At 39.3% G+C, this 14,493-nt stretch overlaps 1 protein-coding gene across 3 annotated transcripts in view; it reads left to right on the top strand.

Annotated features, from left to right (window-relative positions):
* The first annotated feature begins 5,280 nt into the window (after window positions 1-5,280).
* VRK1 (VRK serine/threonine kinase 1) overlaps window positions 5,281-14,493 on the top strand; it is a 34,520-nt gene continuing 25,307 nt past the window's right edge. For 2 of the 3 annotated variants that reach the window (XM_082057991.1, XM_082057993.1), the window contains exons 1-3: window positions 5,281-5,436; window positions 10,980-11,141; window positions 12,701-12,756. In XM_082057991.1, the coding sequence (XP_081914117.1) occupies window positions 10,985-11,141; window positions 12,701-12,756 (213 nt within the window). In that variant the 5' untranslated portion in view covers window positions 5,281-5,436; window positions 10,980-10,984. Of the gene's footprint in view, window positions 5,469-10,979; window positions 11,142-12,700; window positions 12,757-14,493 lie in introns of all 3 variants that reach the window. The other variant, XM_082057992.1, reaches the window with a different exon arrangement.

The following is a 14,493-nucleotide window of genomic DNA, read 5'->3' as shown; positions in this document are numbered from 1 at the left end:
CGCACAGGCGGGTTCTGAATGTCTCCAGCGAAGGAGACTCCACAACCTCCCTGGGCAGCCTGTTCCAGTGCTCTGTCACCCTCACTGTGAAGAAGTTTCTTCTCAAATTTAAGTGGAACCTCTTGTGTTCCAGCTTGATCCCATTACCCCTTGTCCTATCATTGGTTGTCACCGAGAAGAGCCTGGCTCCATCCTCGTGACACTCACCCTTTATATATTTGTAAACATTAATAAGGTCACCCCTCAGTCTCCTCTTCTCCAAACTAAAGAGACCCAGCTCCCTCAGCCTTTCTTCATAAGGGAGGTGCTCCAATCCCTTAATTATCTTTGTTGCCCTATGCTGGACCCTCTCCAGCAGTTTCCTGTCCTTCTTGAACTGAGGGGCCCAGAACTGGACACAATATTCCAGATGTGGTCTCACCAGGGCGGAGTAGAGGGGAAGGAGGACCTCTCTCGATCTACTAACCACCCCCCTTCTAATACACCCCAGGATGCCATTGGCCTTCCTGGCCACAAGGGCACAGTGCTGGCTCATGGTCATTCTGTTGTCCACCAGGACCCCCAGGTCCCTTTCCCCTAAACTGCTCTCTAATATGTAATTTCCCAACCTATACTGGAAGCTGGGCTTGTTCCTGCCCAGATGCAGGACTCTACACTTTCCCTTGTTAAATTTCATTAGGTTATTCCCCGCCCAACTCTCTAGCCTGTCCAGATCCCGCTGGATGGCAGCACAGCCTTCTGGCGTGTTTGTAAAGATCTTTCCTGCCTCAGCATCTTAATTTTTAATTTAATGTTTTGAACAGCACCATTAATAATGCTTTTGTAATTCTTAATATAGAAAAAGGACCCAAGAAATCCAGGTCTGTCTTTGACATTTATTACAAATTTCCTTCATCGTGTCAAGCCAAACAAAGTTCACTCAGCATGTCTGTGTCTGATTCTTCATTTGTAAAAAGGGGTAAATATTTATTTGCTGAAGTAATTTTTTTATTAAGTTCTTTAAGAACCTGATCCTATTATGAAACAATATTACACCTTTCATTGGTGAGGAGAACTTAGGTGACAGCCTCATCTCACGTGTAATTTTCTAGACAGACATGCAATAATTTTATTGAGGAAAAAAATTGTCTCATCAAACAGACAGAATATTCAAAATAATAGTTGATTCTCTCTGGTTTGTTATTCCCTGCATTCTGAAGGAATTAATAAACAAAAATTCAGATTCCTATGTAATAAAATACTAAAATCAGTCCAGTAAAGACACCAGAAAAGATCTTAAACATGTTTCAAAACCAATTTTGTTCTTAACTACCTTTTGACAGCACTCAGACACAATAGGATGTTTACTGGTCTCCTAAAATACACACAAGCTCTAAGGTTACTGGGCAGATAATCTTAAATACTCTTAGAATGTATATTAATGGATGAACAAGCACAACTCTGGAGAGCCATACTTCTATTCTTAGAGAATAGTGATTACCCTTTTAAAGTTTAATAAAAGTACATTAGAGGAAAAGAACCCACACCATCATTTAATTTATACATAGCTTTCCACTGAGGAAAACAGTGTGAAATGTGAACGAGAAGAAAAAAAAGAAAAGAAAGTAAGTTTGCAGTAACCACGTTGTTTTTCCCTAGTGTCAGTATATTCACACTGCAGAATAACACATAGATAGGATGGGAAGCATAATTCTTTGTACACCACAGAGGTGGATGGTAACACAAGGCTGCTGAGTCAAGAACTGCTTCTGGAACGTGACCCTACCATCCTTCCTTCTCAGACTCATTATGACTTCTGACCACCACGTTTTTAGCAAAACTCTTTTGGTCTAGCACTTCGGTAGAACTGTAATTTGAAGCAAATACCATGGCGATTTTTAGGAACAGTTACTTCGAATCTCTACTCCTGTCTGTGGTCCTCAAACCCCAGTTAGGACAGCCACATGCAGTGAATGGCTACTACTTTATAATGCATTGTGGTGGCACAGTCTCACCATTAATTTTGGAATTACCTGTTGATTTTTTTTTTTACTTTTAAAAATTATTATCATTATTTTTTTTTTAAGTGTGTAGTATGGCAGGTGAAATGTATAAGGACTCTTCTCATTTTTCAAAACAGAAAAATAAAAAAGACTGGAGGACAAAAATACATGCTGGAGTTCTGAGCCATTTAGTTCTGCAATTTTTGAAAGGGTGGAAACGTGAAGAACATAATGTAAAAATACCACTGTGTCATTTATATCCAAACTTTTAAAATCTAAATGTCATTTAATCATTTTATTAAAAAATAAACAACAATCTTGTGAGGTTTTATGGCTACAATTTACAAGAACAAAACTTAAGGGAAATTTTGTATTATTTTTCACATTTTTAGATCGTTGCTTGCTTATGTGCATCTGTATGTGGAAAAGCATGTGTGCACCTTTTGCTCCCATATTCCCTTCTGAGATCTTACAGACCCTTAGTCCATGAATCACAGCCTGAAAAAAAATTATGCTAAAGTAGAAATGAGCGTAACTGAAGTATAACACACTGTCTCACTACCTGCAGACATTTGACATTCGCTTATTTGGTATTTTTACTGGAACAGTCATATTCATGCATTCCTGTGTTGCATTCTGCCCAGCACTGAATCCGTTTAAGAGATCTGGGCTACAGTTCTGACCTTGTCTAGTAATCCCTGAAGACCTTGAGCAAATACTTTAATCAATCTATGCCTCAGTTTCCTTACTGTAAAATAAAATTGTGATGCTAAATCATTTGGAGCATCACACACCTCTTTTTTTTTTTGGTGAGGTAGGAGGATTCAAATGTTCTTTGTGCTATTTTGGGTCTTTCGAGGAACATTCTTAATATTCTCCTAGTAATGAGGATGTAACTTGCATGTCTTCTGGAACTGACAAGTACATGTAGCTCTCCAAAAGAACAGCCATTTGTGAAATGGCTCTTCTCCATTTACTCTGGAGATTCACCAGTCTTTTAAAAATTTTCAAGGTTAATCTAGGTTATTTTATCAGGTGTTGGTTTAGAAGATTCCATACAGTAGTCTGATCACTATCTCTTCAGGCGTTCTTGTCAAGCCACATTCAAAATGTTATACTTATCCCCACTGTTAAACTGAAAGTATGTAACTGCCTATATATTACAGTACAGTATAGATTGCATATTTGCTACTATTTAAAAGTAGGATTTGAACTCTTCCTAACAGTCATACCTGTATCATACACATAAATTGGATTGACCATTTAATTTTAGATTAGGGAACTTTTAAGAAAAAGATATTAAGTGCTTCCTTTGGAAATGAATCAAACACAATTACCATATCTAAAATAATTCTTCGAGCATATTTGAAAGTTGGAGTCAGCCCACTCCAGGAATGCTTTTGCAGTGAAGGATGATAATGAAAAACTCATCCTATGCTTTTGACTCTTTTGTCAATAATTGCTTTTCTGATATCTAGTCAAACAAATTGACAGTACACAGGGAACACCTGAGAAATGTTGTGGCCACTTTAGATTTGGTTAATACTTGAAGAATCTCCAGCTGTAGCAGTATTAATGCAAATGCATCCAGATAGACTAAACAGAACCACAGCCTTTTCATGTAGAGAAAGATAATGTATGGAAGTCTCTGATCTGATTCTTTATAGGTAGAATCTTATATTTTTCTTAATAAGTAGGATGTGAATATTGAAACTGCACCTTTTGCTTGAAATAGAACTAATTATTCAGACTCAACAGAGAAAAATCAGAGGAAGAATGAGGTCGAGGTTTCTCTCTTCGTGCAAGAAAGCTACTATTTTTTGGCAAAACTTTTAGATGAGATAGCAGAATTTACTTTAGATCTCTATAGCCTCATTGTTAAGACTGTTTTCAGACTGACAGCCTGAAGATCAGCTTTTTGCTAAAGGAATGAATGGAATATCTATTAAATTTTTCATTTTGTTTTCTCCATCGGCATCTTCACATTTTTTCACCATCCCAGTAATCTGATATTAAAGATGGTGACACTTCAAGTGAAATGCTATCATATGTGGGGGTGTGTTCCACTTCTTTCAAATGATCTTTTGGTTTTTACTATGAGCAGTAGTACCCTAGAACATTCAAACAAGTTCAAGTTCTTGAACATCTGTAGGAGTACTTACCTAGGATTTCTAGTATACATATCCATTATTCCTGATGTAGCCCCACTTTTCAAGGAAATCTTCTATATAAGTACTGTCATTGTGAACATACTATGGAATGACAGTTCTTTTGTTTTAAGCTATTTAATATCCCTAAAGTTGCAGCACATGAATATGGTTGCCATGAAAACATAATGCTTTTTTTCAATGTTTTAAACACCCAGCAAATTAACAACACAAAAACATTGTCCTTTTATTTTTTCTGCCTCATTCCCTAAGTCCTCTGTTTTGGTATGTCTCTAATCTTCCACACCTGTCTCCCACTTCACAGCTTGGCAGAAGTGTGGGTGTACCTGACAACAAACGGAGATGTAGTGATACTGGATGACAAGTGGATCAACCTGCTAGGTGAACCAAGGCTGTATGATTTGACTCGGACCTGAAGAAAAGGAGATTGGGATGGGGAGGAAGGACAATCAGAAGAGAAAAGAGTCAGAATCAATGGAGACCCGTTGAAGGCGTGGGTTCTTTACAACTGTTATTAATTTTGCAAAATGTTATAGTGCACTTGAAACAATTTAACTATCACAGAACCTGATTTTAAAAAAATCAGTCAGTACTAAATAAACACATGGTTTGTCAAAGTGTAGATAAAAAGCTTCTTCAGAGAAGGAAGAAGCTCCATTGCACAACCATGTGAGATCACAGCAGGTAAAATCAGAAGGAGTCTCACAGGTAAGTAGGAAGTAAAATACCGAGGTATGTAATGGTATATAACGGTGTACTGTGCAACAGCAGCTCTGGTGCTGTGTTGGCTGGAGGGGCCAGTTTTGGCCTGGGCATCGGTCACGCCAGGTGAGAACCACAGCGTTACCATCTCCCCAGGAAACCTGTGTCTTGCTTGTCTCCTGGACGTGGCTTATCACCACACGGCATCAGCCTCACAAAAGCCTTTCCAAAGTTATTTCGGTGTAAAACGCAGAGATCCCGCACAGCTACCCCGTAAGGGACAACCCCTCTGCGCCCATCCCGGGCGCGGTGCCTGCTGGGAAGTGTAGGCGCTGCCCTCGGCGGGGGCGCCGCCGCGGCGGTCAGGGACTACCCTTCCCAGCAGGCATCGCGCCCAAGGCGGAGCGCGGGCGGGCGGCCGTCGGGCGGCGGCCCAATGGGCGCGGGCGATGGTGGGAAGTGAGCGGCGGGGCGGGCGGGCCGCCTCGGGGCCCCTCGCAGTGCGGGAATTTCGGACGGGGCGGAAGGAGCCGGCGGCCGGGCTTGGGCACGGAGAGGTATTGGAAGCGGCGTCTGCTTTTAAGGTGTAGTTTTTGTTTTTGTTTTTATGTATGAGGTGAGTTCTGCGGCGCATTTCCGCCTCCCCTTCGGCCAGCCGCGCGTCCCCGGCGCTCCTGGCAGGTCGCGGCTGGGTTTTCCCGCTTCTCTCGCTGAGGAGGCTGGTGGTGCCGCCGGGCCCGCCCGGGCCCTGTTGCTCCTGCTCGTCTGCCGCAGGAGAAGGGAAGGCACCTTCTCTGCTCTCCTCACCTGCGCCGGAGGCATCTCCCAGGGTCGGCAGGGAATGGGGGCAGGTGGGTGAGAGCTGCCCCAGTTCCACTCCCGGGCTCTGCTGCACCCCCCTTCCCGCCTTCCGGGTGGTGCCTCCAAAGCTGCCTTTGGTGGCAGCGTTCTGAGTTGCTTTCCTTCGTGGTTTCTTTTTTAGCACTAAGGCAGGTGGGGGAGGTGGAGCCATACTCAGTGCCACTTAGAGGTTTGTCACCTTCAGGAACATCCCCGAGGCTAACAAAATATCGCCTTGATTGGGAGACATTCCTAAGTTTTGCTTTAAAGTAAACATAATATATAATATATACCTATTTTTCAAATACAAACCTACTAAAAATCTGCAGTTTTAGGATCAGGACAAGCCTGTTGTGCAAGAGCTGGGCTAAGCTGTTTTTTACCAGTGGTTGTGGTTTTTCACTTCCTAGTTCTCGCCATTTGCCTTCCTTGTGTAAGACGTGTTTGATTGCAGGCAGGGTGAATCCTGTTGTTTTCTTAGGTTTTCAATTTGTCCTTAAGGCTTTTATTAATTCATAAGGAATCCATAGGCCCTTTTTATCGTTAGCAAAAATATAAAAGCTGTTGTGAGGCTTCCTGTAGCTATTGCAGTGTCAGAAGATTTGTGCCTTCCTCTGTGGGAATAAGCTCTCCACTTAGTTCTTGGGGATAATCCCCAAATGAGGTAGGTTTTCTGATGAATTTTGCAGCTGTTGATTTTTATACAGTGTGCCAAACTATCTAAGTTAAATATCTCATTCACATGCATAGGTACTTGCTGTTGGTTTGGTGTTGAGGTCATTTGGAGTGACAGATGATTTGACATCTTAAAAAGCTCACTGTGTTTATTATTGTAATAACTTTTTGAGTGATGCTCAGGATTTTCGGGAGAACCTTAAATACTGTTCCAAAGAAGAAGATGCATTTTTGAGAAGGCTGTTTAAAATTAGTTAGCAAGACAGTAATTCCTCTTGTAAAAGACTGTTACCTATCCCTGAACAAGCTACATTCTGAAAACTTAGTCTGCAGCACAGCAGTTTGTTTAAGAAAAAAAGAAGTGTGTTCAGTTTGCCCAGTACGGTGCTATTGTGATGAAATACTTCTCATTAATTGTTGTCCACCAGTGTACATTTATTCATTTTATCTGAAAATATGTTTTCTTATTACTTGGGGAAAGAAGCCCAGCACCTCCTTCTCCATAAGTACCATTATTTGTCAGACATCTTAATCACCAGGAAATGAGATTATAGCAGTACTCAATTTTTTTTTGTTTTGTTTTGTTTCTTGTCTTTATTTCATTTTCTGCAGGCAGACTTAGATGTCTTGCTATGACTGATGAACAGTATTAATGACTCATAGGTCTCAGGTATGGCAGGGTCTGCCTGTTCCTGAGGAGGAGCACAGGTCACCATTATGCCTCTCAGTGTTGGGAATGAAAATGGGTCCTACTGAGATAACAGTAAAAATGACAATTTCCAGAGAATAGAAGAGGAGGATCAGGAAGAAACCAGTCTGACTTGCCTCAAAGCAGAAATGCTTCCTTCAAAATAAATTTGTTTTATATTAATTTCAGAGTTTTATTGAGAATGATGCCAACACAAATTGAGAAGTGGCTTTTCATATTTATTCTAAGAGTTCAAGTATCACTAGAGTAGCAACCATTGCAGACAGCATTTGTAAAGATAACACCACTAATAGCACCGTTGATGCAAAATTGTCTGCATATCTCAAGTACAGAGTACTGAGTTTATTCCAAGATGTTTTATTAGGGAGAAGCAGGAGAAATAACCTTTGTAGTACTAAGAGGCTTTTGGAGGGAGTTTAGACAAATAGACTTCTGTTATTCATATTTGTTAGTAGCAATGTCTTTGTTCTGAGCATATTGTAGCCACATAAAATTCTGCTGTTTACAATTATGCACCTTGAAAATTGTTCTTGTCAGATCCCTTATCTAAGTAGGGTCAGATTTGTTTGATACTTGAATGATAGTATAGTACTTGACATCTATGGCACTCTGTTTCCAAGGACTTCAGCATGGTTGCAGGCACTAATGAATTAAGCTTCACAATACCTGTGGGATAGAAAATATTTCCATTTGCTGATGGGGAGAGGTAACTGAGGTGCAGGAAAGTTAAAGTGATTTTTTTGTGTGTGTTAATTTTTAAAGGTGATTTTAAGGGAGAAGTAGAGGCCTTTATTCCAGTTGTGCTGTGTACAGGAGGCAGCTCTACATTGTGTTTGCTGGTTCATAAGTTTCCTGAAAAACACCTCATGTTTGCTATATCGTGAACTGAAAAACACATAGAATGATAGAATTTAAACTAAAATGTCATATTTTTAACTTCTTTTTTCTTCCCCTTCTCCCCTCCCAATTCTGTATTTTCATGTAGAAAATTTTTGCAGTCTCCAGGTGTTTTAGGTTTCAGTCAGTAGAAGATACTTGAATAGATTAATCCAAATAAATGTGAAAGCATGTGCAGCCATTGCTTAAATATTTCCAAGGATAACAGCTTTTTTTTGCAAAAGAGTGAGTGCCTAGTATTGTGCATGCTGCCCATTGAAAGCGATCAGTGTTTGGCACCTATGGCCTACTGATAGTTTGACCAACTTGTAAGTAGGCACGGTGCCATCTTAACAGATGGATATGAATATAGACAGCCAAGAAACCATGTATGTGTATCTAGTGTATTTGTTAAGGGCAGGGTTCCCAGCTGGGGATGTTCAAACTTATGTCCATTTTGAATTTTTGCTTTTATGGATAAAGGGAAGTTGTCATTATTTTTTTTTTTTAAACTAAATACCTTCAGGCATACAATTATTGATCACATTAAACAAAAACTAGAGAAAAAAAAAAAAGAGGGAAACATCACCTCCTTTAATACTCTTGAGGAGCTATTTTAGGTAAACTTAATTCCCTTTTAAGTGAGGCTACTACCACAAGATTCACTCTGAATGTCAAAGATGTGAAGTGTATCAATAGTTTTATTACACTGGCTTGCTAGCCCTACTGAAAAAGAAGCTACAAATTTTTCTTTTACTGGATAGCCGTCTCTCCAGAATTCAGGCACCTGGGTGCATCTGTCCAAGTCTCGCTGGAATTATTTGTAGTAGCTCAGAGGTCAAGGGATGCAGTCCTTCAAGCCCTCTTCATGTCTCCTCTATTGTTCTTGGCTTGAGGATAGTATGCTAATTTTGTATACATTTTTGTACCCTTTAGATGACAGCGAGTGTGAGCGTGTCCCACATCTGACTCATCAGACAACACTGCTGATTTTTGCACTGCTTCTTCTTATCTGAGTCAGTCTTGAGGCTCCAGACTTCTGGTTTATTTTCCCAATACCACCTCTAATGTTTGAGTCTTTCCTTTGGTTTAATCTTTTTCCTGATCTGGGTGCTGCTGTGATCTTTTTAGCTCGCTCTTGTAAGCAATATGAACATGTAGCTATTCCTGCCACTGTGTTCCTTCTGGTGCTTTGACACCATTGCGTTCTCATTGGTATGGCCTTACACTTGACAAAACCCAGAAATTGCAAAACAAAGTTCAGTCACAATACCACTGTGATTCCTGTTACTGGTCTCTAATATGCTTACTGTCACAATGCTGATGTCCCCAGGCCCTGGGCAGAAATACCTGGTTTGAAACAAGCTCAAGCCCATTGCTCTCTTTGAAATTCTTTTGCTAGTTGTTTAGTTTTTATACTTTCATGTTGGGCTGAGCCTTGTATTCACTCCCCCTGGACTGGCCTGGCAAACCCAGGGAGATATTTATACCACCTTTTGATCTACTCAACAATTTTGAGCTCCACTCAGCTGTTGTTTGGGTGTTTATCTGAAACAAAGGCCACCCACCGGTACCTTTTGCGTTGACCGTTTGTGTGACTCCTTTGCATTGTTGCACATTTCCACAGAGTGTCCCGTCCATTTTTTGGTCATATGCCACTCCTGGGGGTCTGATCAATCACAGCTGCAGACTTTAGTATTAGCGAACAGAATAACGTTTTCAGGAAACTTGACAGTTGTTCTTGCATTTAGTGATGTAGACAAATGAGTATGGGCTCCTGTTTTCAGATGTTAGTTAGGGGACAGACATTATTTGGGGAAGAAAATTTCCTGATAATATTACCCAGTCAGAAAAGAGGCTTGTGGAGGGGAGAATACTTTTGCAACAGCTATCATAGTTACGTAGTTTTCTATTTGGGAACTTAAAAAATGTCCTAGAGGAGCATTAGAACTAAAGTAGGAAAACTGATGTCAAGTAACTGCATTTGGCTTAGGGTTATTGTATTGAGTAGCTAGACTAATGGGAAAAAGATATTTTGCTATCCAGAAACTTCCTGAATGGTGTATTAATATTTCTTCCTGTTTCCCTACGCAAAATAAAATACTAATAATGATAAAATCCCACCAGTCAGAAAGGTGTCTTTTAGAAAATAACTGTGGCTCTGTTTGTATGTCTTTTATCTTTATAAGGTAGATGGAAAGATCAGTTCTTTCTAGGAAAAATCATGAAGGCCTTTCATGTAAAGAGGTCTCTGCCATATCAGGGCTGTGCATTCACTAAGTCCTCTTACTGCATCGAAATCTGGCTCTACTAGAAACTCAAAATATTTATTTGCTCAAAATGAGGCCTGTTTTGCATTTGGTTCCAGTGGGCTATTATTTCTGGAAATATTGCTTATCTGAGACCTGAGGTTGGGAACAGGTAATGGTAATACTGATAAATTTATGATCTCAAAACAGGTACTTATGCCACGTGGTGAGCAATAAGCAAAATTTTGTTTTTGTTGCTTGAAATTATATAGGAGGAAAAAAAAATGTTTGAATGACATTATTTTTTGGTATTTTTTAAAGCTAAGAGGAATTCCTCATATTGTTCCGGAAGACCTGGACTTTATGGCACTTCTTCATTAAGCAGGTTTCACTCCAGGAAAACTAATGAACTTTATTTCATTAGTTTACTTTTTTCTAAGTTTAGATCTGTGATTGGTTGTGATTGATTTGATGATGATAAACTTTGACATTTTTCTAGCATGTATCATACAAGACCTTCTAATAAGTTTCTCTTGTGAAGATTTTTGCTGTCAATTTTTTTTTGGCAATACCTGGAAAAATTAGTTTTTTTCACTTAGAATTCATGCCAATGAAACTACTTACTGTATTTCTTTTAAATTATCTTTGTAGTAACAAATTAAAACTTCAACAGTCCATACTTTTGCATGCTTCTGACATATTTCTATGTAAAGTAAGTCTGGTCAGCATGTAACTTATGCTGTTTTTTCTCCTTTTTCCTTTCCTCCTTTCCCTCCAGGGAAGATGCCATATAATAAGAAGACTGCTGGAAAAAGAGCCCCTGCAAAAAGGAAACTTGCTGAGGTGTTTGCTCTGGGGGAGGTTCTAGCAGATACATCAAGAAAAGAATGGAAATTAGGTGTCCCTGTAGGGCAAGGAGGCTTTGGACGCCTGTACCTTGGTAAGTGTAGTTATCTTTGATAATGCTTTTAAATGCAGAGTGAGATATTTATCCTTATTCAAAGCAATGGAAAATTGACCCTAAGTTAGGAATGCAGAGTGTCTTTTTACTAGATGTTTAGCTTGGTTCATGTTGGAAAAAATGACAAGAGTGGACAAATGGTCATTGTAAGAACTGTGGTTGTAGGCAATTCCAGTGGTAGTTCATTCATTTTTTTAAACCAAAATCTTTATTACTCTTTATCAGTGAGAGGGTAGTTTAGTATTCATTTAAATTTGGTTTTTGATGTGGCTGAAAGCAGGGATTTTGGCGTGAGTGTCCTTACATCACAAATTGTGAACTGAAACTGTCTAAGCACATTTATGGAGGTTACAGATCAGCCAGTATTTTGGCTGATTTTGACTATGGTGCTTTTGACTTTTTCATTGCCTTGTGAACTTCTGCGGTAAATCATATACTTTTTTTTATGTAACCAATGCTCAAAACAAATTGAAATCTTGGACTTTACAGTTTAAGGCATCACCACAGTTCTTGTTTTGCAATGCTATTTATTGAAATCAAAGAAAACTTCTTTTAGTGGATAGTGTTCCATACTTAGTATCTCTGTTATTTGGACAGATGAACAGATAAGAGAGGTCTTGAGGATACCTCAGGGAATTAATGACCCCAGTCATTTTCCAAACAGTTTTGAAGGGATAAAAGTTAATGTGTTCCTGATAATAAGGTTTCCTTTTGCCATGCATTTATGATTGTCTTCCTCTTGGTGAAAAAGTTTCACTGAATTCATACTTAATTGAAAAAAAAAAAAAATCCATCCTGCTTTCAAAATGAGCAGGCTGTAGCATAAATGGACTAAGAAGAAAAACAGGACCATTCGGTGGCTTCGTGCCAAATAAGCTCTCTACTACTTACTCAGCCTTACTCAATGAACTACTAAATTTACTGAGACTGGAGTTCCAGCTCGCACAAATTGTGTAGTTCTTTGTGTTAAGAATTCCTGCTTTGTTCAAGCCAAAGCTTGCCCTCTGCTTGCTTCCCTGTCATTTGCACAAAGCTGTGCCCGTGGCTGTTCCTGTATTTCATGTTTGCCTAACCTGATGTCCTTCATACCTGCATCTCCTTCTGTCACAAATATCAACAGCTTAGTAGCAACAGAAAGTCAGATTTGATTATGTGACATGGCAATATAGTAGAGAGAATGTGTGTTTCATCTTTATGTCCACAACTGCATCTTTATGTCCACAACTGTGCATGTTGATCACAGTTCTAGAAAAGGAAACAAATGCTATTGACTAGGACTACTGAATAATAAAAAGAGAACTCCTTTATTTACTAAACTGCCTGTTCTCTTCAAAGAGAAGGGAGAAAGCATGACCATACCCATATGGAGTAGTCTTGCCATGCAGAGTAGTGCTCTTACCAAAATCTAAGCTGCCGCTACATGTTCACATCAGTACTTAATTGCTTTGTCATTTGTTTGTCTGTGCTGCATGGCAAATAAGTCTATGTTTTGTGACAGTTGCCTCTTCTATTACTAATAAACATTTCCTTTTTAACAGCTGATGTTAATTCTTCGAAGTCGGTTGGCAGTGATGCACCTTATGTTGCAAAAGTGGTAAGACAGCATTTGAATCTTTATTTCACAACTTGAAAATGTTTGTTATAGAATAGCATGTATAATTTAAAACATTTTCTGACTGAAAATAATACAATTGTGTTGTGCTGTTTAAAATAAAGGTGGTGATATAGAGCAATGCTGATGAGAATTAGCATTCCTGTGTTTGAGAGTGGATAATGGAACATCAGGGGGGTTGAAAAAGGTTCATGAAATAGATCAGATTCTGTTTCGTTTGTTGCTTCCTGTAAACAGCCCAAATATTACAAAATGAATGTAATCTGGATAGCTCCCCACTGGATGTTGGTAAGCTGACAGATGGCTTGGGAGTAGAAACAGCAAAACTTTGATTCCTGAGGTCCCCACAGATAGGAAGTCTTTTAAATGTTTTATCATAAAACACATATGTATTCTAATTTCTATTGAATTAAAATGGCAGTGATACATATTTTTTTAACCTAATGATTAGAAAGAAGAAAAAGCATTGTTGATAGCTGATTTTTAGCCCATTGTAGCATAAAGTTGGCATTTTCTTATGTTTTAATCAAAATTAAAAAGATTTATTGAACTTGTTTTGGCTATGGTGTTCTCTTGCTAAGATACAAAGTATTTTTTCTTAAATTTTGCTACATTTTTATGTGTAGAACCTACTATTATGGATGATTTCCTGGTAAAGTTTTAGTAAAAAACCTGGGTATATGGGCACAGCCATCATAGATCCAGACCATTCTTTATTTTGGTGGTACATCTGATCCTGTGACAAAAGCAAATACCAGAAAACTGGACAAGAACTTCACAATGTAAAAACCTAGTTCTTCAGCACAGTTCAGAACTGCAATGTTTTAATCATTTATTAAACTATATGGTGATACTGAAATACTTGACCACAATAGCTGACTGCCTATGTTAATACTTTTAACATTTTTTTCCTGCAACTAAAAGATCAGATTAATTTAAGATAAAATACATTTTAGTGTATGCCTTTAATACTGATATTTGTATTTGCTGAGTACAGGGAAATTCTTGAGTACTGGTTTTGATACTGTTCAGACACCCCAAGATACTGTTGGTCATGACCCTCTTTCCGAAGAGCTGAAATAAAGCGCTGGAAAAAACACTGCTTACCGTGCTCATGTCAGACTACCACGCTTCCAACATCAGCGTGCTGCTGCCGCCTCAGGTGTTGGTGGACAGGAACCCCACCCAGACCAGGAGCCCCAGCTGTTGCATGGTGGCTACCTGCTGTTGTATGTCCAGCCCAGGCCGTCGAGGGCAGGGCTGTCCTTTGTGCAGGAGCTGTGGTCCGTTTTGGAGGCAGATCACAGACATTCCAGTTATCAGCAGTGGCTTTCCTATGAGAGGCATTTGCTCCTAATTCCCAGCTTCTGACGAGTTTGCACAATCATCAGATATGCATTGTTTTATGCTCTGCGTAACTGCTCTCCTCCTCTTTCCCTGAGTTCGAAACCTGTCTGCTTCTCTTTTCCACTTTGGGCTCTGAATATAGGAAGAGTTGTAACTCTTGGGTTGCTTTTATAACAGGTTTGCTTTGTTGCAGCAATTTGTAAATACCCCCATTGCTAATCTCCCAGATGCCTACTCACTTTTAATTTGTCTTTTATAATTTTGTCTTTATGGCAATAAAGAGTAGCCCCAGTCTTTGTGCTGCCCTCACAAATGACCCATAACATATTATGCCTCTACGGTCTAGTATAATGCAACTATGGATAAGGGCCT

Source organism: Streptopelia decaocto (assembly GCF_964273445.1).
Source record: "Streptopelia decaocto genome assembly, chromosome: 7".
Lineage (NCBI taxonomy): Eukaryota > Metazoa > Chordata > Aves > Columbiformes > Columbidae > Streptopelia > Streptopelia decaocto.
This window is presented reverse-complemented; position numbering and strand designations above follow the sequence as displayed.